This window comes from Eptesicus fuscus, chromosome 7 (genome assembly GCF_027574615.1).
Source record: "Eptesicus fuscus isolate TK198812 chromosome 7, DD_ASM_mEF_20220401, whole genome shotgun sequence".
Classification (NCBI taxonomy): Eukaryota; Metazoa; Chordata; class Mammalia; order Chiroptera; family Vespertilionidae; genus Eptesicus; species Eptesicus fuscus.
Genome location: NC_072479.1, coordinates 87688559 through 87712178, shown reverse-complemented (window position 1 = coordinate 87712178; position 23620 = coordinate 87688559). Strand labels below are relative to the sequence as shown.

At 44.6% G+C, this 23620-nt stretch overlaps 1 protein-coding gene across 1 annotated transcript in view; it reads right to left on the bottom strand.

The window, feature by feature from the left end:
* Positions 1-2190: 2190 nt before the first annotated feature.
* Positions 2191-23620, bottom strand: part of VWF (von Willebrand factor) — a 115683-nt gene continuing 94253 nt past the window's right edge. The window contains exons 42-52 of the mRNA XM_008144811.3: positions 23250-23455; positions 22094-22243; positions 17547-17657; positions 16635-16815; positions 15762-15802; positions 15106-15222; positions 6526-6624; positions 5746-5874; positions 5185-5224; positions 3235-3332; positions 2191-2499 (exon numbers count right to left, since the gene is read on the bottom strand). Coding sequence (XP_008143033.2) covers positions 2311-2499; positions 3235-3332; positions 5185-5224; positions 5746-5874; positions 6526-6624; positions 15106-15222; positions 15762-15802; positions 16635-16815; positions 17547-17657; positions 22094-22243; positions 23250-23455 — 1361 coding nt within the window. The 3' untranslated portion in view covers positions 2191-2310. The remainder of the gene's footprint in view (positions 2500-3234; positions 3333-5184; positions 5225-5745; positions 5875-6525; positions 6625-15105; positions 15223-15761; positions 15803-16634; positions 16816-17546; positions 17658-22093; positions 22244-23249; positions 23456-23620) is intronic.

The window sequence follows — 23620 nt, the reverse complement described above, 5'->3', positions numbered from 1 at the left end:
TTTTTTCAACACCACAACAAGTGGGAAACTTTCCACCATAGTTCCTTTATCTATTCTCTTTCTTCTCTCCCTCCTTCTCTTTCTTACCCCCTAGTCTCTGTACACTCTCTCCTTGACACTCTCCCTAAGACTCTGACTTGGAGGGACTGTCTCCTCTGGTCGGAGGATGAGCAAAAAACCAAGCCCTGAGACCAGAGGCAGACCCTGCCCTTGGGAGACCTGCAGAGTAAGAGAGGTTGTGAGACACCCCCACTACCCCCACCAGTTTCCCTTTCTGCATCCTTTTTACCCTGATCCTTTTTTTCTTAAATCAAAATGTGCAGCCTTTCCGATTCAGTTTTTTGTTTTGTTTTTTTTTTTATTGATTGTGAATTGTCATATCAGTAAGTAGGAGGAGAAATTCAGGCTATGACGGGTCAGGAAGTTGGAAAATTAACACCTTATGCTAAAGAGGCAGCCTCTCTGCTGAGTCTCGCAGTAGAGGCTGATGCCTCCAATAACACCTCATCCCCAGGTGCAGTGTTAGGCGATCAGTCAGGAGAGAGACAGGTGATGCCTTGCACTGGATCTGGTTTCCTAAAGAGACCTTAGAGGCTGCTCAGCGTTGGAGGCAGGATGATGGATGGAGAAGATGACAACCTTTGAATTATTGAACAGTTATATAAAACGTCTATCCATTCTTCCTTCCCTCTACCCTACTAAACTCGCCACTAAACCTATTTAACACAATCCGGGCCATTTGCTTGTCGTGTATATTCCCTTGAGATTGGTCCCCAGAAGTAATGGAAGTGGTGGAGACCTAGAAATGCAGCAGTCACTGGTTCCCACGATAGCAAGGGCTGGATCTGTAAGTAGCAGGATGGGGTGGCTCTGGTGGACTGCCCTGGAGCTCTTGCCTACAGGTCAAGGCACCTGAGTTCTGAACTGGCCCCGCCACCCAGCAGCTGCGTGACCTTCAGCAAGTCACTGGAGTCCTTCGAGCTGCTTTCATCCTCAGTAAAGGGGCAGGGGAGAGACAGCGGGTTAGAGAATGTCTAAATCCTTTCTAGCCCCATCATTCTTTCAATGAGTTGAGTCTCTCTTGGGTTAAAAGGATCTGGAAGGAAGATCAATTCTCCATCAAATTCCTGTCGCAAATCTAGACCTTTCCTTTGTTCTCATGGAGAAAATACTCACTAGTTTCCATCATCTTGCCAGCATACACATGTACACTTTTCTCCTAAATTTTAAGGAAAGACCATCTCACTTAGGGATCTGGGACTGGTGAAGTTTGGTGTTATCTGCACCTCTTTTCCTTCCAAGAGGATGCCTGGAGCAGGCAGGGCTTTGGCATCCAATATATAGCCTGAAAGAAGCCCAGCTCCTCACCCCTCAGAACAAAGAAAATTCCGTGTGCTCTGATACTGGTGGTAGAGACACTTCCCCTTCTGAGCCTTGATGTCGCTATTTTTATTCTTGTCCCTTCTTATATTATTATAGAGCAATTACAGTTATCCCAGACTTATCCTTCCAATCCTACAAGTAAGACTCACTTCCTGTATCCCAGATGAGGAAACTACATCTGAGAACCACTAATGGGCTTATTTGAAGCCACACAAGAGAGTAGGGACCTTATGTGGAACCCAGGTCTGCCCCAAGTCTGGTGCTCACCACCCATGGTGACCTGTGGGGATGGGACCATGTTCCGGTACCTGCCAGCACCCCATCTGCAACCCCCTCCATCTCAGCACCTCTCCTTCCCACAGGTGCCACAGAGGAGTCTCAAGAACTTAGCTCAGAGAAACCCTTGCACACCTGGCCACAACCCTTCTCTAGAATGCCAGCCACGCTGGCGATAGCCATGTCTATCTTAGCAGGAGCTCCAGGGCCCACCCCTCTGCTCTGCTTAAAGTACCTGGATTCAAAGACTGGAGAACTCAGTGTTCCTGAGCAAATCCCTTTAACTTCAAGCCATTGGGCTGAGCTTCTGAGGAGGCCCGCCTCACACTCTCCTCTCCTCTCTGCTCTGCATGAAGGCAAAGGCACCACTTTTTCCCAGGTTGGCAGTGCCTCCCACAGACTCTGGGGCTGCAGTGTTTTCAGGTGGAACCTGAGTTTCCTCCTTCAGAACCAGTCACTGAACTCGCCCAGCCTACAGTTATCAGGTCGCCCTGGAGGACACAGTGAACCATTGCATTAGCCTTTTGCAAGATGAGAGATTGGCTTTTATTGTGGGCCCAGGAGGGCATGAGAGCAGAGGATACAGGGGACCGGGCAGCACTCTGGCTGGTTGGGCAAGGCAGGCGGCATCGGGTGTCCATGGCAGGGGCCTCACTTGCTGCACTTCCTGGGGGAGCACCTGCACTGCATGGCATTGAGGACCTCATGGTAGACGATGGAGCCGTTGGTGCAGCGCAGGGGCACCTGCATGGGCTCTGTCCGCGTCGGGGAGCAGCAGGAGCACTGGTCCTGCACATCCTCCGTTTCGATGGAGTACAGTGCTTTGCTGGCACATTTACCCTGAAGTGGGACAGAGAGGGACAGGGCATGGTGATGGTGGAGAAGCCTGGGTTGCGCAGGACTCGGAGGCAGCCTGCTTCCCCTACCTGCCCTCCTCCAAGTAAGGCAGGTCTGGCCTCCCCCAGAAAACCCAGGACAGTGGGGCAATTTGTAAAGGTAGGTCTCAGGGAAGTCTGAAATGCCCTCTGTTCTTATGGTGCCATCACACCCCGATCCCTCTAGCTGCAATTTCTATGCATGTTTGATACAAGACCCCCACCCCCACTTCCATAAGTAAGTCTCTATTCTCTTTGAAGGACTTGTTGAATCTTCCCTCTGGGGTCAAAGTTCCCAGTTACTTCAATAAAACATTTGATTTCACATAAAATGCTTCCAGTTCTACCAAGCCAGCATGGCTCAGTAGTTGAGCATCAACCTATTAACCAGGAGGTCACGGTTCAATTCCCGGTCAGGGCACATGTCCAGGTTGTGGGCTCTATCCCCAGTAGGGGTTGTGCAGGAGGCAGCAGATCAATGATTATCTCTTATCATTGATGTTTCTATTCCTCTTTCCCTCTCCCTTTCTCTCTGAAATCAATACAAATACATATATATATTTTTAAACGCTTACAGTTCTTTTCAGTTGTCCTCCCTGTGAATTTTCCAGATCCTTCTGAAATGTAACTAAGGAGATATCTCCCAAATAAGGAGACTCTCCTCCCCATGTAGGCCTCATCTAAAGTCAGGGGCCCTTACCTGGCAGTAATGAATGTCCACTTGCTCTTCGGACTTACAGCTTCCCACTTTGACATACTGCAGCTTGGCAGTGATATCCTTGCAATCAGGCTCCTCACCTATGGGACAGGTGAGAGGTGGGACCCAGGCCTGGCTGGGTTCTGTAAAAACACTCCCAGCCCAGTTCCCTCATGGGGCTGGAAAACAGTGTCCAAATCACCAGAGCCAGCCACAGAGAGGGGAATTATGTCATCCTGGTACAACCGGTCCTTCATGTTCAGAGATGTAGTTATTGCTAGGTTTAACTTGCTTACTGGTACAAATTTAATTGCAAGAGGAGCCTAAATTCCCTGTGCTTTGGTGATGTGGATGGATGAAATTTGCTTTTTATATAATTGAAGATTCTAAAAAGCAGTCATCTTATGTTTGTAACAATGTCCAGAAGCTAATGGGCAATGAAGTAACCAATAAATACAATTAATATCTGCCCATCCCTGCCTTTGGGTTAAGAGGAAAAGCTAATATCATGACCACATAAGGGCACTCACAAGCCTCTTCTTTACATACAGGTGTTATGTAAAGAAGCATCAGGTCAGAGTGCTATCTGCCAGTGGAAAATTCTAAGACTTAATGGCAGCTCACCATTCCCCATCTGAACACTGGGAGCTCTCCATTCTTGGATGGCTCCTAATCTAAGTCAACCCCAATTGCATATTAGCCTGCCTCCAACTTCCAAATAATTTCATTTTCAATGGAAAGCCTGCCAACTACATTAAGAGAATGAATAAGGAAAGTATATTTAGGCCAACATCCTATATTCTTTCTCTGTGTATTTAAATCCCTGAACCTGGCTTACTTTCCTTATAAAGGGTCTCAGCCTCCTGAACACATTAACCAACAAAGGCTCTTTTTTGCTGGTTTTGTAGATAACAGTCTCTTAACCAAATGCTTTGTGCATTGCATCTAGGGAGACTTCACCTCTTCTGATGGTTTCCTGACTTCACTTTCTTAAACCATTCAGACAGGAATCATAGGAAGAGATGCTTTCGGAATGTGTTTGCTCATTCTACAATTTGATTACAAGGGGATGTCAGAGTAAGCCATCAAGAAAAGATGAACGATTGAATGCCAAAGTTATTCATGTTTTCACTCTTCCTTTCCTTACCTAAAAATGAACATGGGCCTATGAACCCAAAACAGAACAAAACAACAAAACTAAACTTAAAAAAAATATATTAGTTCAGGCAAGTAATTCTATCTTCAGAGAATATTGCATTAACATTGGGATTCTGAACGTTATTTGTGCTCATGAACACAAGAATGTGTAGTAAGAACACTGATCTGCAGACTTGTCGAGTCCAGTCTCAAAAGCTGCTGCTGTGAGCCATTAGGATCGACCAGTATAACATAACTGCAAGCTCAAGAGTGACCGAGAGTGAAGAAGGGGGCTTAATAAACTCAGACCAGCCTTATAAATCATGGAGAGGACTCTACGTTCTCTGTAGTCCCCACAGCACACAGTGGGTCTAATGTTAGCCCGGGGTGGCTTCCTTTGCTTCCTGAAATAGCTGGGTGACACTCGATGAATAATGTGTATTGAGTGTCTACTCTGGCAATATCATGGATCAAGGGTGCCTGTCTTCAAGGAGCTATGTTTGGAGAGAGATTTTCTCTTGTGGTAGGACTATGAGCAACCCAAGATTCTATGAGGGGAAAGGCAGGCAAGAGGCTGGAAACAGTGAGGAGTTTGGAGGAAAAGGGAAAGAAGCAATTCACAGGCTTTTGGAAGGGGATTTGAGCAGAGGGCAGTTTAAGAACATTCAGGGAGGAGTGGCAATTCCCTGCAGGACTGAACATAATGACTGGCTGGTGATCAAGAAATATCTTTTTGGAATAAAGCTTACTCCAAAGAACAGTCCCTGGACTTGGTCTGATGGGTTTCAAGGGACAAGCTATTGGTAATGTACTTACATGTGTCACAGCAGGTGCCTGGAATTTTCATGATTTTCCCCTTAAGGAAACAGCAAAGTCCCAGATTAGTCACAAATAGTACATAGTGGTCAGCTTACAGGTCACTTCCCAGGCTAATTTCTGGACTCACGACCCTGAGTTTAAGTCCCCAGATGTAAATTTTGCTTTCCCACCACAAATGTGAGAAGAATGACCACCCTACCTGACCAGGCTGAAACAATTTTGATTACTCTGAATTCTCTCCTAATTGAGTCATCAGAATCAAATTCTCAGGGAAGATTGGAAATCAGTTTGCTCTCTCACCTCCCCTTCAGGATCACACATTCAGTCTCCCCCAAGGGAAAGGTATTTTTATAGCATCATATAGTGCAGAGAGTTTTGTCTGTGCATCAGGCTTGATATTGTGATTTCATTGATTCCTATACTAGGTCAGAGATCTCCCTTGGATACCGGGAAATCACGTTAGAGCTGGACTACATGCTGCTCACAAGGACCTCTGTTCTTAGAGTCAGAGATGGAGACTGTCAAGAGGAAAGCAGGGCCTGTGCTCCGAATACTCACTCCCTGGGCCAGACATTTGTGTTCATCAAAGGGCGGGCAGCCTGTGACCCTCTTTTCCCAGATGTACTCTCCTCTCTCATTGACCTTGCAGAAGTGACTGTCACAGCCATCCTGGAACATCTCATCACGCTGAAACCAAAGAAGGCAAATTTGAAGGTAGTGTTTGGTTACAAAGTCGCTTCAAACCATGACCTTGAGTCCATGAAGTTTTTTAAACAATTTGGAAGACTATAGAACAAGAACGAGACAGTATCTATAAAGTCTCCACACCCAGAATACACAAAAAAGGTAGAGATCTTATACATCTTATTAACTGTAAGTGGGGCCACATAAATGTAGAGAATTTCCAAATTCTTCTGATCACTTACAAGTTTAAAGAATTAAGATATGGGAAGGTAAACTGGCTAATCAATAACTGAGCTAGAAATGAACTTGGCATCACCTCCCAATACCACCAGTTAGTTAATTCTGACTTTCATAAGGCAGAGTTTATTTCACCCTGTCTTTCCATTCTCATCGACATCAGGCTGGAGAAATTTTTTTAAATTTCAACAAATACTTTAAGTCATGGACCATACACCAGCTTGTCCAGAAGAGTGACAACATAACTAAAACAAAGAGACAATTTTTGTCTTCTATATGTTACTCATCTTTTCTTTATAAAATCAGAAAGAAACCAATATTGATTCAAATTTAGTCCCTCTTTCTTAAAGAAAAGATCCCAAAATAGGAAATCAGTGGGTGATATGAGGGGGACACTTGAGTTCAATGGGCTCCCACCTTCAGGGTCATGATTTGTCCTCCCCTTAGCTGAATGGTACAAGCCACAGGCAGACATCTCCAGCAGCATTCACCTGGGATCTTCTCTTCCTTGTAACCCTGTATCCAAGAGTAAAAGCAGCCTTAGTTAACCTCCCCACAACATTCCAATTACAGCTAGGCTAATTTTGCCAGCTTCTCATCTCTCCAAGAGTTCAGAAAGTCAACATCCAGCGCTAACTAACCCTTGTCAGTTCTCAATCCCCTGGGTAGCATTTCTTCCCTCCACGGATACCTCGCTCAAATTCTAGCAGCCAGACCTATGAAATTAGACCTCTCTCCCGAGCTCCGGACTTATAAGTTCAATTGTTTACTTGACAATTATTTATCTTATTGTCATCTTAAGACTTATATCCAAAAACTTGATTTTTGCCCCAAACCCCATCCTTGTTCAATCTTACCTATCTCAGTAAATAGTTTCATTACCCAGTTTCTCCAACTAGAAATCTGGGAGTCACCCTTGGGTCTCCCTCTTTTTTACACCCCCACCCCCACTCATCACCAAATCTTGCCAAAAATGCATCTCAAACTCATCTGCTGTTTGTCATGGAGTGTCCTCTGTCACCACCTGGTCTAAGCAATCATCATTGACCACTGGATTCTGATAATAGTCTTAATTTCTCTTTCTGCCTTTATTCTTGTCCCTACTACAGGTCTCCACACATTTGCTAGAATGGCTTTCTTAAAATAAAAATCCAGTATGTTACTCTTCTGCTTAAAAACCCCCAGTGGAGTTCTGGTTCTAATAATGGCTGAGTAACTTATATTGGACTAACTTTCCTGCAGATAACAAAATATTTAAAACAATTATTCAAAGACACTGGATGGCCAAATCAGCCATGAACCATAGGTTATTTGATCCTTGAAAGAGGGAACCATAATGGACAAGAATCATGTTTAAATGGTTTTTCCCATGAGGGCAGTCTGCATGGCACTGGATGGCTGGAACCTGAGAAGAAAACTGTGGTGTATTTGCCTGAAGAGTCAGAGGACAACATTTGAAACTCCTAGAATAGCTGAAAACTAAAGGGGAAAAACTCGGAAAAGAGGAAGACAAAAAGAAGCAGCCCCCTAATCTGCATATAAATTCCCTTCAAATCCTTGGTTAACCCCTAAATTATATACACACAGCGGAGCCTAAGAGGAGTCCAAGGACAAAACAACAGGTGGAAACTTAAAGACCTGAGCAGAAATTTCAGCTCCACACAGCACAAAGGAGCCAGGGTTTGCAGTCTGAATCCCACCAGGTTGAAAGGACTAGTCAAACATGACTAGTCAAAATGTCATGTTTTCATTGACATTTCAAAAGAGCCAGACCTTAGGATTAAGAACTATGTTTCAGAACTCAGACATATGTGTCATATAAGTATTACTTCACCCTTGAATCAAGAGAAATATTGAAATAGACTGTCCCTAATGTAGTTTAAAATCTAGCCTCCTTTAATTCAAGGTGAACCTCCAATAATCTAAGTTAGAAGCTAACTTAACATTCATCAGAGGAAATAGAATTAAGAGTCTCTTCACATATCTCCCACCAATGTCTAACACATACTAAAACATTTCATACAAAGGAACGGGGGAGAGGGGGCGGGAAATGACCCACGGTCAAGAGAAAAATTACTCAATAGAAACAGACACACAAATGACCTTCATATTGCAATCAGCAGACAGAAACTTTAAAATAACTATGATAAACATGTTAAAGAGTCTAAAGGGAAAATGAATATAATAGAGAAAAGAGAAGCGGAATTTAGGAACAACCTGGAAACTTAAAAAAAAAAAAAAAAGGAAACCCTAGAACTAGAAACATAGTTACCTAATAAAAACAAACAAAACAAAACAAAAAAACTCACCAGACTGGATTAACTGCAGAAAAGAAAGTATTGGTGAATTTTAATACTGATCAATAGAAATTGTCCAAACTAAAGCATAGGGAGGAAAAAGTTTGAAAAAATATACAGAGCCCCGATAGCCAGCAGAACAGTATCAAGTGGGCTAATATACATGTAATCATAGTTCCAGAAAGATAGGAGAGAAAAAATGAAACAAAAAAATTTAAATAATAGCTGAAATTTTTCCCAAAATTGATTTTAAAAAATCAAGTCACAGATCCAGGTATCTCCATGAATCCAAAGTAGGGAAAGTATAGAGAAAACTGTTAAAGGCAGCCAGTAGGAAAAGGTGTGGGTGATGCACACAGGAAAATAACAATAAAAATGGCAACTAGCTTGCCATCAGAAACAATATAAGCCAGAAGAAAATGGAACAACACATTTAAAGTGATAAAATAAAAAACTTTCAACCTAGAATTCTGTACTCAGTAAATGAAGGCAAAATAAAGATGTTTCAGATCAATGAAATCTGAGAAGTTGAAATGCCATTTGGCTCACACTAAAAGAAATGCTAAAAGAAGTTCTTTTTCAAGCTGGAAGGATATAATATAACATGGAATTTCAGATATACACGGAGGAAGTGCACTGGAAATTATAAATATGTAGATAAATATAAAATACCATTTTTAGTTTTTTTCTTAAATCCTATAAAAGACAATTTACTGTTTAAAGCAAAATAATAACAATTTATCTCTTATGTAGAAATAAATCATGTGAAACCATAGCACAAAGTATGGGTAAAAGATAATATACATGAAATGGTATATTATTAAATCAAGGTAGACTGTGATGAGTGAAGAATACATATTGGAGTCTCTGGAATAGCCACTATTATCTCTACCTCAAAATATTTTCTATTTTCACTTGTGATTTCTTCTTTGATTCATGGATTATTTAAAAGTATTTTATTTTATTTCCAAACTAGAGGCCTGGTGCATGAAAATTCATGCACTGGATGAGGGGTCCCTCAGCCCGGCCTGCCCCCTCTCACAGTCCGGGAGCCCTCAAGGGTGGGAGGTGACCCAGTGATCAGGGGAAGGCAACGCCCCCATCACACCTCTGCTTCTGCCACTGCCAGCAGCGCAAGCCTTGGCCGGCCCTGGTTACCTGAGCCTCGGGCATCCCTGGGCAGCTGAGAGGCCAACATCCAAGGCTTGCTTGTACTCAGGCATCGGCTGGGCAACAGCCATCTCAGGCCGGCCCTGAGCAGCTGGGGAGCTAAGGGGACAGAGGGACTCTGGAGGCAGGCACGCGGGCAGGGTTGAGGGGACTGGGCGCCACCATCTTGTGGCTGTGGGCACTGCCATCTTTGAGGGTGTGGCAGTCAATTAGCATATTCCCTTCTTATTGGTTGTGGGCACTGCCTTCTTTGTGATGGCATGAGGGTCAATTAGCATATTCCCTCTTTATTAGATAGGATATGGGGGTATTTATATTACCTTGTTTATACTAATTTCAATTTCATATCATTGTGGTCATAGCACACACTTTATATGATTTGAAATTTTTGACTTTTATTAACTTTTTTTATGGCCCAGAATTTGGGCAAGATAGGTGGAAATTCCCTGTTTGAAAAAATGTGTACTCTACAGTTTTACAATGTAGTGGTCTGTTATTTTCAATTAGTTCAAGTTAGTTCACATTGTTTTCCAAATCTTCTATATTGTTACTGATTTTTCCCCCTACTTGTTCTATCAGTTACTGAGAGAAATACATTAAAATTACCAACTAAAATTGTGGCTAAGCCTATTTCTCCCCTACTTCTGTTAATTTTTGCTTCATGTATTTGTATGCATACAAATTTAGGGTTCTTGTGTCTTCTTAATGAACCTACTCTTTTATCATTATGAAATTACCTTCTTTGTTTTTGGTAGCATTCCTCATCTTAAAATATATTTTGTTTGGTATTAATATAACCATCTTAGCTTTCTTATTCTTACTGTTTTCCTAGGATATCTTTTCCATCCTTTGACTTTCAACCTGTCTGTCTCTTTAAATTGGAAGTGCATCTCTTGTAAATAGCATACCAGTTGGGTCTTGCTTTTTTATCCAGGTCTGACAATCTCCATTTTTAATTGGGATTTTGTTTTGCCCATTTACATTTAACATAATTATCCATATGATTAGGTTTAAATCTACCATTTTGCTATTCATCTGTTGTCTTTTCTGTTACTTAGTCTATTGTTAATTCTTTTCTGCCTCCTGGTTTAATCAAGTTTATTGTATCTCCTCTAATAGCCTTTTAGCTGTATTTCTTCGTATTACTATTTTAGTGGCTACACAGGTTTATACACTTATCAAACTTCAACAAACTATATACTTACTATCTGTGTGGTTTATTATAGGTAAACTATATACCTCATTAAAATTAAGAACTTCTATGGCTTCCCATTGCATTTTTAATAAAATCTAATCTCCTTAGCATGTTCTGTAAGGCCTGACATCAGCCTTTCCTAATTTTCTGACCTTATCTTATACCACCATCCCCTTGCTCTTGACAATCCAACCCTGTGCATCTTCTAGGTCCATGAACATGGCCACCTCCTTCTCACTTGAGGGCCTTTGTGGATGCTGTTTCCTCTGCCTGGAGTGCTCTTCCCCACACTTCATATAAAGAGCCTTTTCTCGCCCTAGCTGGTTTGGCTCAGTGGATAGTGTCAGCCTGTGGACTGAAGGGTCCTGGGTTCGATTCCAGTGAAGGGTACATGCCCGGGTTGTGGGCTCGATCCCCATTGTGGGGCATGCAATGTTTCTATCTCTATCTCTCCCTCTCCCTTCCTCTCTGAAATAAAAAATATAGTGTGTGTGTATATATATATATATATATAAAGAACCTTTTCTCATCCCTTAGTAATCATTTTAAGTATCATTTCTCAGAGAAGTCTTCTAAGATTCAACACACACACACACACACACACACTACACACTACACACACACACACTTTATAACACTTAACACAATTTTAAATTACCATTTGTTTAGTATTTTGTTCTCTATGAGAGACATGCAATCTTCAAACTATGTCTATGCTGTTCGTTCTGGCCTCCCAGCACCTGACGCTTACCAGCCACTCCTATATCATAAATATGTAGGTAAATATAAAATACTATTTTTAGTTATTTTCTTAATAAAAGACAATGTACTGTTTAACGCAAAATAATAACAATTTATCTCTTATGTAGAAATAAACTCCGATTGAATCATATACCATCTCCTGTAGGTACTCTTTTACCCATACTGTATCCTATGGTTGTCACATGGTTCACTTCTACGTAAGAGATAAATTATTATTTTGAGATGAATTCAGTGAGAAACTTGATAGAGACTTAAAGTGCGAGGCCTTCATGTACTACTATATCTGCTTTGGAAAAAGCAGCAGCTTCTGGACAACATGATTTCACTATCTTGCAAAAAATGTCCCCAAATTTGGAAGACAACGTAAAATAACCAACTTTTTATTTTGCAAAGTAAGAGTGTTTTAAACAAAGTTAATAAAATAAAAAGCTACCCTCAGCTGTCCCATCATTGTCTTAAAATTGAAGGTCTTTTAACTCTCCCCACCACTCCAAAAAAAAAAAAAAAAAAGAACAATCTCAATTGTTTTTAAAGAATAAATTTAGTTAAGTGGGGAGCCATCTATGTTGTCATTATTTTTCTCATTTTGCCACCCTTAGTAGTGATCACTTAGATATCCCTCCACTGGGGCCTTGGGTTTCTCTAACATGAATCTCCAGCAGATCAACTGGAGCCCCAAACAGAAGACCTACTCCCTCCACACCACTCCCTTTTCACTGCACATGGGCTGTGAAGAGTTAGGAATGGGCAAGCTCACTCAGAAATGAATTTAAACAATTTGCTACTCCTGAGTCAAGCTTCTGCACTCGAGGACAGAACACAGCACAAATCAGGTCAACTGGGCCAGGCCACACACTCCCCCGGGAAGGTCACTGTGGGGTTGGAGGCCCTCAGGGCATCTTTCACTGGTGAGCTTTAAACTGTGTTTTCAAAAATGCACTCTTCCAGGAAGGTGTAGGGCCGAAGTAAAGGGAAGAGGAAGAAAGAGTTGGAACAAACATTATGAGCACATGTGAGTGGTTCCAGCCAGAAGGAAGAGGGCCCACTGGAGGAGTATCTACGTGGTCACTTCTAAATGGGGCTTAAGTCAGGCAGGATCTCCCCGGAGCTTGGATCTGGCATCTTCAGTGGACGTTAGGAGAAGAAATAGGAAATACCCTTTGCTCAGTCATGCCCAGGTAGAGGAAATTGGACAAAATCTTTACAGGAGAAGTGATGGGGTGAGGACAAAGGAGAAGGGGGGCTGCAACCAAAGTGAAGGGACAAGGGCCATGGGGGCAAACTCCACACACAGAGAGGCAGAGGGCACAGTTCAGCCAAGAATAAGGAAAAAGAGAAGGTGTTGTGGGAGAAGAGAGAACAGGAGGACAAGACAGAAGGGATAAAGGGTAATAGGAGCAGGGAGTGATTTAGAGCTGGGGTGGGGAGTTGGGCAAGAGGGACAGGAGGAGGAGAAGGAGTACAACAGAATCCACTTGAGGGAGTAAACTGGTTTATCTGCTGCCCTGGAAGCCGAATGCAGCTGCACCAGGTGGCAGGGCTTGTGGGAGCCCTGCTGTCCATTTCTAACTCCTGCTTCTGCCCATCTGTTCCCCATTCTGCTTCCTGGAGGGTGCTCTATTCCACATTCAATCCCTTGCTCAAGGTCAGTTCACGGTCATGCCCCTCCGGATGCCTTCTCAGTGTTCCACGTCAGGGTGACCTCTCTTCCTCACGCTTTCCCTGAAAGTTCATCTGTCAAGCTTCCTGCCTACCACCCACTAGCACAAACCACCTTCTGCTGGTCTTTTCGGTGCAAACATTGTCTCCCCTGGGAGGAAATGAAGGACTCACTTCTCTGCTGACACTAACACTTTAGTTTGATGTAAGCAGATCAAGCAGAACTGCCTCAGCCTAATTCACCACAGCTCCCCACACCTGCAGGAGGCCGCCCTGAGGCCTTGCATTGCAGAAGAGTGCAATAAGACCAGTGAAGGATGCTGAGCTAGAACGGGGGCAACTGAGGCCAGTTTTGGTGCGTGTTAAGAGATACATAGAAAGAGGGCTAACCTAGGGGTTTCAAGAGGGAGGAGGTGAGTATACTGCCCTGGACATATATCAGAATATTGGAGGGAAGGAGGAATAGTACACAAACCAAAGGGGTCGTGTATTTTAAAAATATGTATTTAGAACCTCTATCTAGACTGGATTTGAATGCAGCGGAGGGTTCCATGCCACCTTCGGACCACCAGAGGGCGCAGTTTGAGAGCTCACAGGCTCGCCCTCTAGAAAACCTGAGGGCAGTCTTGGTGTGGATCTCTTGCTGCATTGATGGTAGGATAGGTAGGTCAATGGACATCCAAGGTAAAAGGGAAGCCACCAACTCCAGACATCAGTGTTTCATTCGTATTCAAGCCTAGTTCTATTCTAGGGGGTTGTTACACACACACACACACACACACACACACACAACCCTAAAACATCAACTGTGCATTTTTCAATAGTAAAAACCCGCTCTTAGTGGGATTCTAATTGAGGCAGGAATGTTCTCTTTAAACCATTCTATCAGAAATAGCTGTGTCTACTCCACATAAATTTATTAAGCCCCTATTCTGAGTATGACACTATGCCAAGTGCCATGAAGAACACATGCAGAACACTCTCTTGTCCTCGAGAGCATATAAAGCACCCGTATGAGTGTCCCTCATCCCTGTCCCTAACCACTCCTGACGTCCCCTACTCCTCTGTGCTGCTCCTCTCAGGGAGGTCTCCTCCTACAAAGGTCTCCTCCCAGACTCGGCCCCAGACCCCTCCTGCTGCCTTGCAAAGTTGAAGAGAGAAGCCCTCCCTGTGCACCATCTGAAAGAGCTGTTACTGTGTTCCATGCATCTGGCTCCCAAGTAACTCCCCTGACCAAGTGTGGTCTCTAAAACAGCAGGACCCCAGGCACAGCGGGCGGTTCGAGGAAGAAGCCGAAGCATCCTCCTGAGCATTATGTCCAGCTCTATGACGTGGGGCTAAGAGTCATAACGAAAACAATAAAATGCTGGTTGCCATCTCCCAAACCAGAACTGATGGTTTTACTCAGAATCCACCCTCAGGAGGGATTTAGAGCACACAGTCATCGTGACCTAGCGCCACCAGGGTGAAATATTTTAAACCACCTCAATGTCCAGTAATAAACCTGTAGGTTGTGGCACATCTTTTCTAAAGAAGATTGTGTATAATCTTGCACATAGTAGGTGTCTGACAAATATTTGCTGACTAATTAATCCTTGGTGTTCTCAAAAATTGTAGTTATGTTTTTTCAATGTTGTGTAAAAAAATACAGAACTGTAAATATGGCATCACAAACCTTGCAAATATTGTGTTCACTTTAAACACACAAAAAGGAAGTGTTTAAAATGCACAAAACTAAACTGCAATTTCTGAGAGATGAAATGTGGATGGGTGACTTGGGCTCTCCATGACAGGTGTCAAATGTTGTCCACAATCAGAAAATAAGGAAAATTTATTTAAAAACCCCAGTGAGGTCCCATGGCTTGGGCCCACGAGTATTCAGCCCACCCCCTAGGTCCTTGACAACCCTCTCACCTGGGGGCAGGCTGCACAGGTGGTCTTGCTGCACTCCAGCTTGAATCCCGAGATGATCCCCACCTGGGCGGTGCAGTGGCAAGTCGTGCACACGTCAATCATCATACTCGTCCCAGGCTGCAACCAGAGGCACCACGGTCAGGCCTCCCAGCACCCCGAACCCCTGACTTCCCCTCTCACCTCAGCCCCACAAATTGTTGCCTTATGGGGGGAGCCTCCCATAGCTACCCTGACCATCACCCTGACCCTCCTGCTGTCTCCAGTGGCCCACTCCTTTCCCTGCCTTCCCACCTCAAGTGTGGCAATAGTAAGAGTGAGAGCTTTCATGCCAGAGAGGGGGCTGGGCAGTGGGAGGTGGGATAGGTTGAAATGTGCACAATGACTGCAGAGCACTTCTCTGTACGTATTAGAAATGCTCAGGGGCCTGGAATACCGCCAGGAGGTGAGTGCCAGACAGGGCGCCCAGGCCCTAGAGAGTTAGGAAGATCTCAGAGGCCAGGCTCCAGGATGCTGAGAAACCCTGGAGGCAATGAGAGTGCATTGGGGGTAGGTCTCCCAGTTTCTCTCATTTCCATGTTAGAATAAGGCCTACCCTTTCCACAGCACCCCCACTGCTGCCCCACCAACTGGCCCTGGAGAAGAAGGCAGCAGCTTACCGCAATGATGGTGCCATTGAGCATGCAGGCCTCCACAGCCTCTGGGGGACAGAGAAGTGCAGGCGTGAGAGTACGGAACACCCTGGCCACCCCTGCCCTGCACATGGCTGATCCCTTCAGGGCCTTCTCCTCCATCTGGGCCTCTCTCCTACACCTGCCCCCTTGCCGCACTCCACCTCCAGGCGCTGTGGGTCCTACTGCCAGAGCCACGGTGGCCTTGCTTCCCCCAGGCCTGGCGAGGAGGGGCAGGCTGCCTGTTGCCCAGCACCCAGCCCTCAGTGAAAAGACCCCTGAGTGTCTTGGTAGGGAAAGGCACATGTTTCAGTGATTCACGTGGAAGGGGAGAGTGGGAGAATCTTTGGGTTTATGAAGAATGCAATTCTACTCTGGGAACTTTAAGTCACAAGATAAAATCATACAAAGAACTCAGAGCAGGTGGTAGCGAGCAGTTTGTTCCTATGGCTGTTTGTTTGTAGCGAGGGAGGGGGTGGACATTGGAATACCTTCCCTAGTAGAGGCAATACCATGAATAATCACAAAGGTGGTCTCTAGAGTCAGAGAAATGGAGGTCCAACCCCAGCCCTACAGCTCACTAACTCCCATGAGCTGGTGGAAGCAGTAGCTGTCCCTGCCTCCCAGGGTTGCCGTGTCCGTGACATGAGATAGCGGTATAAGCCATCACTGCGCACCGTGATGACCCTCAGGAAATGGTTCTATTTCTCTCATCTTATTTGCTTTGTCACAAAAGCATTAGGAACAGATGGGAAGATTTTGATCCTGCTCATTTCCCCGAGTTGCTAAGAAAGCAAGGAATTCAGGAGCCCTTCCTGGAAATCCAGGCCAGAAGGTGGGTCCCTGGACAGGGTGCCTTACCACAGTGGCAGGTGGGGCAGCATTCTGAGCTTGCACAGCTCAGCTGGAAGCCCACGGGGCAGGTAGGGACATCCAGCTGGGGGCAGGAGACATTCCTCTGTTGCACAAAGACCTCCTCCTTCACTCGGACACACTCATTGATGAGGCAGGGGTTCTCCGGGGAAGCCCAGTGAGAGCCAACCTGTGGTTAGAACACAAAGTCCCATGAAGAGTGCTCTGTTCCCTCAGGGAACTGGTCTGGGCCCTAGAAGCATGCCCTCGGTTAACATCTCAGTCCCACCCACCGGGTAAAGCCCAACATGGCAATACGCTACAGCAAGCATGTTAAACTCAAAGGCTAACAGGGGCCAAATAAACAAGGCATGCGGCCCGCGGGCCACGAGTTTGACATGCTTGCGCTACAGCCAGGGTTACAGTAATAGCTCAAGGACTTAGGGAACAGAATAGTGTTTGCTTCTCTGGCATAGAAATGTGTACAATGGAACTAATGAAGAGGTCAGAGGAGCCTGCCAGGGTCGGTGTAGGACTGAATAGCACCTGCAGCCTGTGGGTTTGGTGGGGTGGCAGGCCCATGGTACATGCAGGGTGGTGAGGCCATCCCTACACCAACCACTCAGGGAAAGCAGGACCTCAGATTCACTGGCAACAGTAGGAGATAAATTCCCCAGGCGTTCACGGAACTCTTAGGGAGGGAATTGAGCTTCTCCCAAAATCAATGAAATGGGAAGCCTGAGGCCATCTTAACTAGTTCCTATGGGGCAAGGTAACCCAGTTGATGCCTGGATAACACCAGCAGCTAATTAACCTCCTACAAGAAAAGCAAAGGGCAAGGGATGAGCTCTGATTTTATAGGTGAACCAAGGCCAGCACTAAACTACAGAATAGACAACCCATCCTGAGGCCCCAACCTACATCCTTCCAGTACGACTGGGAGTCCCCCCGTGGCGAGCCAATCACCACCTCACAGGCATTTGGCAGGCACCTTCCACAGCATTCACCTTCTTGTAGGATATAAGTGAAGCCCTGAAAAAAACACAAGGAGCAGAGAGTGAGGTCAGGCAAGCAGCAGAGACACTGGTGTACTTCTCTGCTCCACAGGTGTACTGAGTCCGGGGTTTTACAGAGACACCAAGCTCAGAATGCTGCCCCACCTGCCACTGTGGTAAGGCACTCGTCTCTGTCATCCACCAGCCTCAGAACTATGCTAGAAGTGGCTAGGAGGCATCAACCATTGAGTCACTAAGTTAGTGACTCAGTTCCACCAGCTGAAAAGGCATAATCCTGCCCTCTGAAAGCTTCCACTTTGAGACCAAGACACAGTTCACGAAAAGTATTAAACACAGCCCAGAGTTCACTCAGCAACAGGTACCTGACCTGATCTTTATCATGACCAATTCTAGGGCACCTCATTGACTGGGGAGAATATTCAAGATGCCTGAGAACTAGTCTCTGCTCTAATAGGGCAAAGTATCTACATAAGATAAATACCTTGATCCCAAGACCTCTCACCAATGTGCAGAGTTGGGTTGCCCCAAGCAGTTACTTGATGTAGTTTATAGGGCACAGTGAGATGAGAGCAGCAGAGACCAACCTTCCCCAGAATGCCTGCCAGGGAGACCAGCATCCTGGAAGTTTATTAGCTCACCTTGCCTCTTAGAGGTCCTCTAATCTGGCCAAAGCTTTGGGAATTTGAATTGAAACTGTCCACTGAAAACTCTGAAGCAATGTACAAAAAAATAGGCAAAACACTGACATGTGTGGTTGTCTCAGGAGCCCAGGGGAGAGACCCCAGGACTGGGCTTCATCCTGAAGCTCTGTCCCTAAAAGAGAATGAATGCTTGCAGCTGTTCAGGATGGGTGAGGAGGCCAGGCCTGCTTTGCACACTCACACACAGGACCAAGCCAGAAGATGCACACAGCACTTGATGTCAGGCTAGCTGGTGCCTCTCTCTGGGGGAACACAAGCACTCCAGAGACTTGGATCAACATCATACCATCTCCATGGGGCCCACTTACATCCTGACCCATGTCACAGAGGTACCCAGTGAGTTGTCCCCAGTGTTTTACCATCTGAGATTCTAATAATTTATTATGTATCTATGACATACTAGGTACTTTGGAGAAGCCAACAAATTAGAATGATATAATCTAGACACCCTCCACTACGAGGCAGAATATACAAGCTGCCATAAAAGACTCAGGGAGCACAAAAGAGAGTCATCAATACCTTCAGGGACCCAGTGTCACTCGTGCACCTCTCTAAGAGTGCTGAGTGACCTGGATTGGTGTGTTCTTCCTGTTTTCTGCTGCCTCCCAATATGGGAAGACACACTGTAGATACTATGAGTGCCTACCAGGACAGATGCCTTGCTCCCAAAACCCCACCAACTTCTCATGCTCAGATTCTCCTAGTCATGTCTCCAAATTTCCTGACTGACATCTTTTTGAGATCCCCCTCCACCTCCGGCATCCCCATTTTCCTGCTGCACAACCAGGGTTCATCCAATATTCTCATCTCTCTTTCTTGCCCCATACCCCTCTAAACCCTCTAACTTATATCTGTTCAAAATATACATCTCAGACCCTCCTTCTTACTCTCTTCTCCATCCTGTTTTCATTGGTTTCTCAATTAAGAATGGAAATAAGCAGGTCTAATATCTAGCCAATCCAAAGACAGATGCCAGTGAAAAAATAGACTCCTAATATATTTAGCAGCACAATCCTTTAAACATGGTTAACATTGCTGAAATGGTGGTGAGAAGTGTGGAGCACTGATCCCTTGTTTCTTCGCTGGATCAGACTGGCCCTTAACATGCTGGCATTGACAGTGTATTAGCCTCGTAGAAGGGGCCCAGGGCTAGGAGTCAAGACAACCCAGTTTTACTGGCTTCAAATGAGCTGTAGAGCTATGGCCAACCTCATTCCCTGTGCTAGTGCTCTGCTTTCTATCTGATAAGTGGGAAGAACAGCCTTGCCTCGTCTTCCTTCGGGAGGAATATCATGAGGATGAATACAGTATAATGCGTTACATTCAGTTCCTCGGACACAGTTCCTAACACCATGATTTAGTCTGATTCTGGAATCTAAAAGTGGGGAATCAGGTGGTCATAAGCCTTCAAAGAAAATCTTCTCTAAAGTTTATACGATGGAGGGGAAATTCCTTTTGCCATCAACATGGAAGCAAGGCCATAGGCCTGCCTTTTGCTTACTCTACATAATTTTTCTGACATGAACAGTAGAAAACTATGGAAGTGGTTGAGGAAGTATATTTCTTCAGACTGTGGCTTCAGAAAGAAAGAATCAGAGGGTGATGATTCTTTGTTTTTGTTTTTATTTTTGTCACAACCTAGACAAAAAATGAATTCGGGTAAGTGAGCCCAAATGTCTCTGGAGTCAGACCAGAGCCAATACCTTCCTCTTTGAAGAATGAAGTCTGAAACCATCACAATTCACTGAAGCTCCCACCTCAACTCAAGACATCGTACAGACCAAAGCCCAGCCTCCCATATGCCTTCAGCTTTAATTAAACCATAGACCTTCTCCTCCCTAGAAGGTGTGAACATTTAGTCTTTAAGACAGGTCACTCAATTCTCTACAGCAATCATCTGGTCAAGAGTTCTAGAAATGTTGCCTCCTTCACCTGATCTCTGTACCGATTTTCTTTTTGAAACTGCCTCCAGCACCACAGCCTCTAGATAGACAAGTTTCTGCCATGTAACCTGCACCCTCCCCAGCAGCTTACTAGACTAGACTGGGTCCTGGACAGAAGATCCAATCCATGGGATGAGCTGAGCCCATCAATTTTCTCCTTGAAAAGTCAATCTATTGAACACAAAGATTGAACAAGTCACACTGGACAGGGATGGCCCTGGATCTGAAAAGTCATGTTGAGTTGAAGCCAGATGCAATAAAGCCATGTGAAAATAAAATTTATGAGAAAGCAAAACTTCTTCCCAGAGGAAGTTGACCTGCAATGCAGAACTGGAGCAGATGGGCAGAGACAGGGGTGGGGCTCATAGGACACAGGAGAGAAATGTTGTATGCCAACTTATATATCCTGTACTTCATTCCTGAGAGTTTTACTTTGGCTAACTTGAATAGATTCTGTTCTTTGCAACCAAAACTCCCTACTGAAACACAAAATATATTGGGTGCCATATATAAATGGACTCTAAACAGTACTCTCTTTACTTGATAGCAAGTTATTCTGATAGCTTCCATGGCCTATGGGAGGAGATGGAGACCAACAGGTTTCCAAAACTTAGCATTCCCATAAGACACACCTGGATACCATAGCACCATCCTCTCTCAAAGTTGCCTAGCAACTCTGCTCTTCCTCAGTACATCATTGCAGGTAGCGCAGCAGATGAGCTGAATGGACTCCCTACTTCTGGATTTACTCATAGTTCCTGTCTTTCATCATCAAGCCATACATTTCCAAAACAGCATCAAGAGCACTGTCTTCTCTGCTGTTAACATTTACAGAAGCAACCACAAGATGTGTTACTCTTCTCTTATCATCATTATCTACTGATAATACTGTAGTAATGATAAAAATAGCATTAAACCAGCAAGCAGAATTTGACCCCCAATTCTCCCTGCACAGGATTGCTTCATTTATCTAGGGTCTTATTAATCTTAAATGTTCAAGAAGAGTCCCCCAAAATACAGAGAAACCTTGGGGGTAAACTACAATGAGAATTTAAAACTGATTAGGGAAGACTAATCATATTTTCTGTACCTCAAATTATAAACACAGTCTGAAAAATCACCAATCTAAGTGGAAACACTATAGGACATTAAAACTGGAACAATCTCAGAAAATTCAGAACATTTATCTGTTCTAGGGATAGCCTAAGGCAGTGGTCGGCAAACCACGGCTCGAGAGCCACATGCAGCTCACGAGTCGTGGTTTGCCGCTCTGTTGACTAATGAGTTAGCCGACCACTGTCATATACTACCTTTTACTTCTTTGCACACAATATGCCACAATTGCCTAATCCTCACAGCTTCCAACTACATGGTAACATTTAGTCTAGTCTAGTGGTCGGCAAACTCATTAGTCAACAGAGTGGCAAACCATGGCTTGCGAGCCGCCGTTTGCCGACCACTGGCCTAAGGTAATGTCTGAAGAGGGAAGAGAGAGAGAGAAAAAAATCAAGTCCTCTTTTCTAGGCATTTAATTCACACCTCTTCTCAAACCAACTCCATAGCCCTCTGGACTCAAGACCATACAACATACATGTCCATTAGGCAAGGATTACCTGAATCACAGAAGGATAACATTGCAATCCTTTCTTGATACTTCTTTCTTTTCCCCAGCTCACCTCCCCTCCCCCATCATCCTGGTCTTGAACGAAAGTTTACTAAAGGGGCTTTTTGCCTCTTCCTGGGATGCCCTCCCCTACTTCCATACCCTGAGTGCTCCACACAGTGCCTAGTCTCTCTGTGCATCTTACCAACTGGCAGCTTTCTTCACAGGGCTTCTGAGAGCACTGAGCCACACGCAGGCCCATCACAGCGTCCTCCATGTCGGTGCAGGTGCAAATATCACAGCCCTCCTCCCAGAGCTGGCCAATAGGGTAGACAGTGCCTCGGTGGACACACACCTATAGACACAAGGTTTCTGTGAGTGAACTAATTCAGTTCATTTAAACAAGAGGTTAGAAAGCATCTACTATGTGTTGCAAGTTGCTCTAGGTTGCTCTGATAATACAGCAATAAATAAAACCAACATGGTCTCTGCCCACATGCAGAGGGATGCTTATAGAGTAGATTTTAATAAGCATGAAATCTGGACCTGCTCCTGCTCCTCCAGAACCTGGGCACTTAGAATCCTTGAGCTGGAAGATAATCCAGAAGGGACCAGAGGTCTAGAGCATTCCAGGCAAATGAGTGTGTGCTCTACCCCTAATAGGCTCCAGGGAAAGGTAACTGCGACTTCTCTTTGGCATTCAATACAGAACTCACCCTCAATAGTTCAGCAGCTGTAACTCTTCTCAGATTTTCCTACTGTAATTATGATTCATCTCAAGTTCTGCCAATTAATTATCTTTCATGATAACTCTTCTTGGTGGATCTCTTCCCTATGACTACTATGTGCATTTAATATCTGTACCATCTATTGATACTTTATTGTATTCAGTTTATAGACTATTGTCTTATATATACTAGCAAGACCATAAGTTGACTACATCTTACATTTCTCCCATAATACCTAATACAGTACCAGTTCTGGTAGAACACAGTAGTTGCTCAGTAATTTTTGGATGGATGGAAAGAAGGAAGGAAGGAAAAATGAATTGATAGCAATTATCAAGAGAGTCAACTATTAACTCATCTGTAAATAATCTATGCCTTCATATTATTTCCTTAGCTAACCTAAGGAAATATCTTTAAAGGTCAGACCATGTCTTATACCTTGTTTGTAACCTCAGCACCTAGCCATAGTAAGTTCTCTATAAATACCTCCTGAGCTAACTAAATTCCCATTAGGCTGAGATAGAATACTGACTGCCCACCAGCCATATAGCATTTGGTTTGGGCAGGAAGGCAAATCTTCCATGAGAAGCAGATGTTTGGCCATCACCCCAACCACAGCTGAGCAGCCCTTACCTTGTCAGGAAGGCAGGTGATTGTGGTGCAGCCACAGTCATTGGTGACAGCCGAGGACAAGTACCCCAGAGGGCAGGTCACCGTAGAGTTGACACAGTTACAAGCACACTCATACTCATCACAGCACTGGGTCTTCCGAAGGGTCGGTGTCCGGTGTGGGGGACAGGAGGGTGGGGACTCCCTTCTGCACTCCTCCTTCCTGCAGGCTGAGGAGCAGGAAGGTGACACCCTAGTCCTGCCACACTGGGCATTAAAATCAATCAGGGTTTGTAAGTATTCAGCTATTAAATAAGAACCCAGGGGATTCTAGGCCAGAGGATTAAATCAGAAATGCACGTGAGCCCAGTTCAGGGGCTGTGGGGTATTCAATC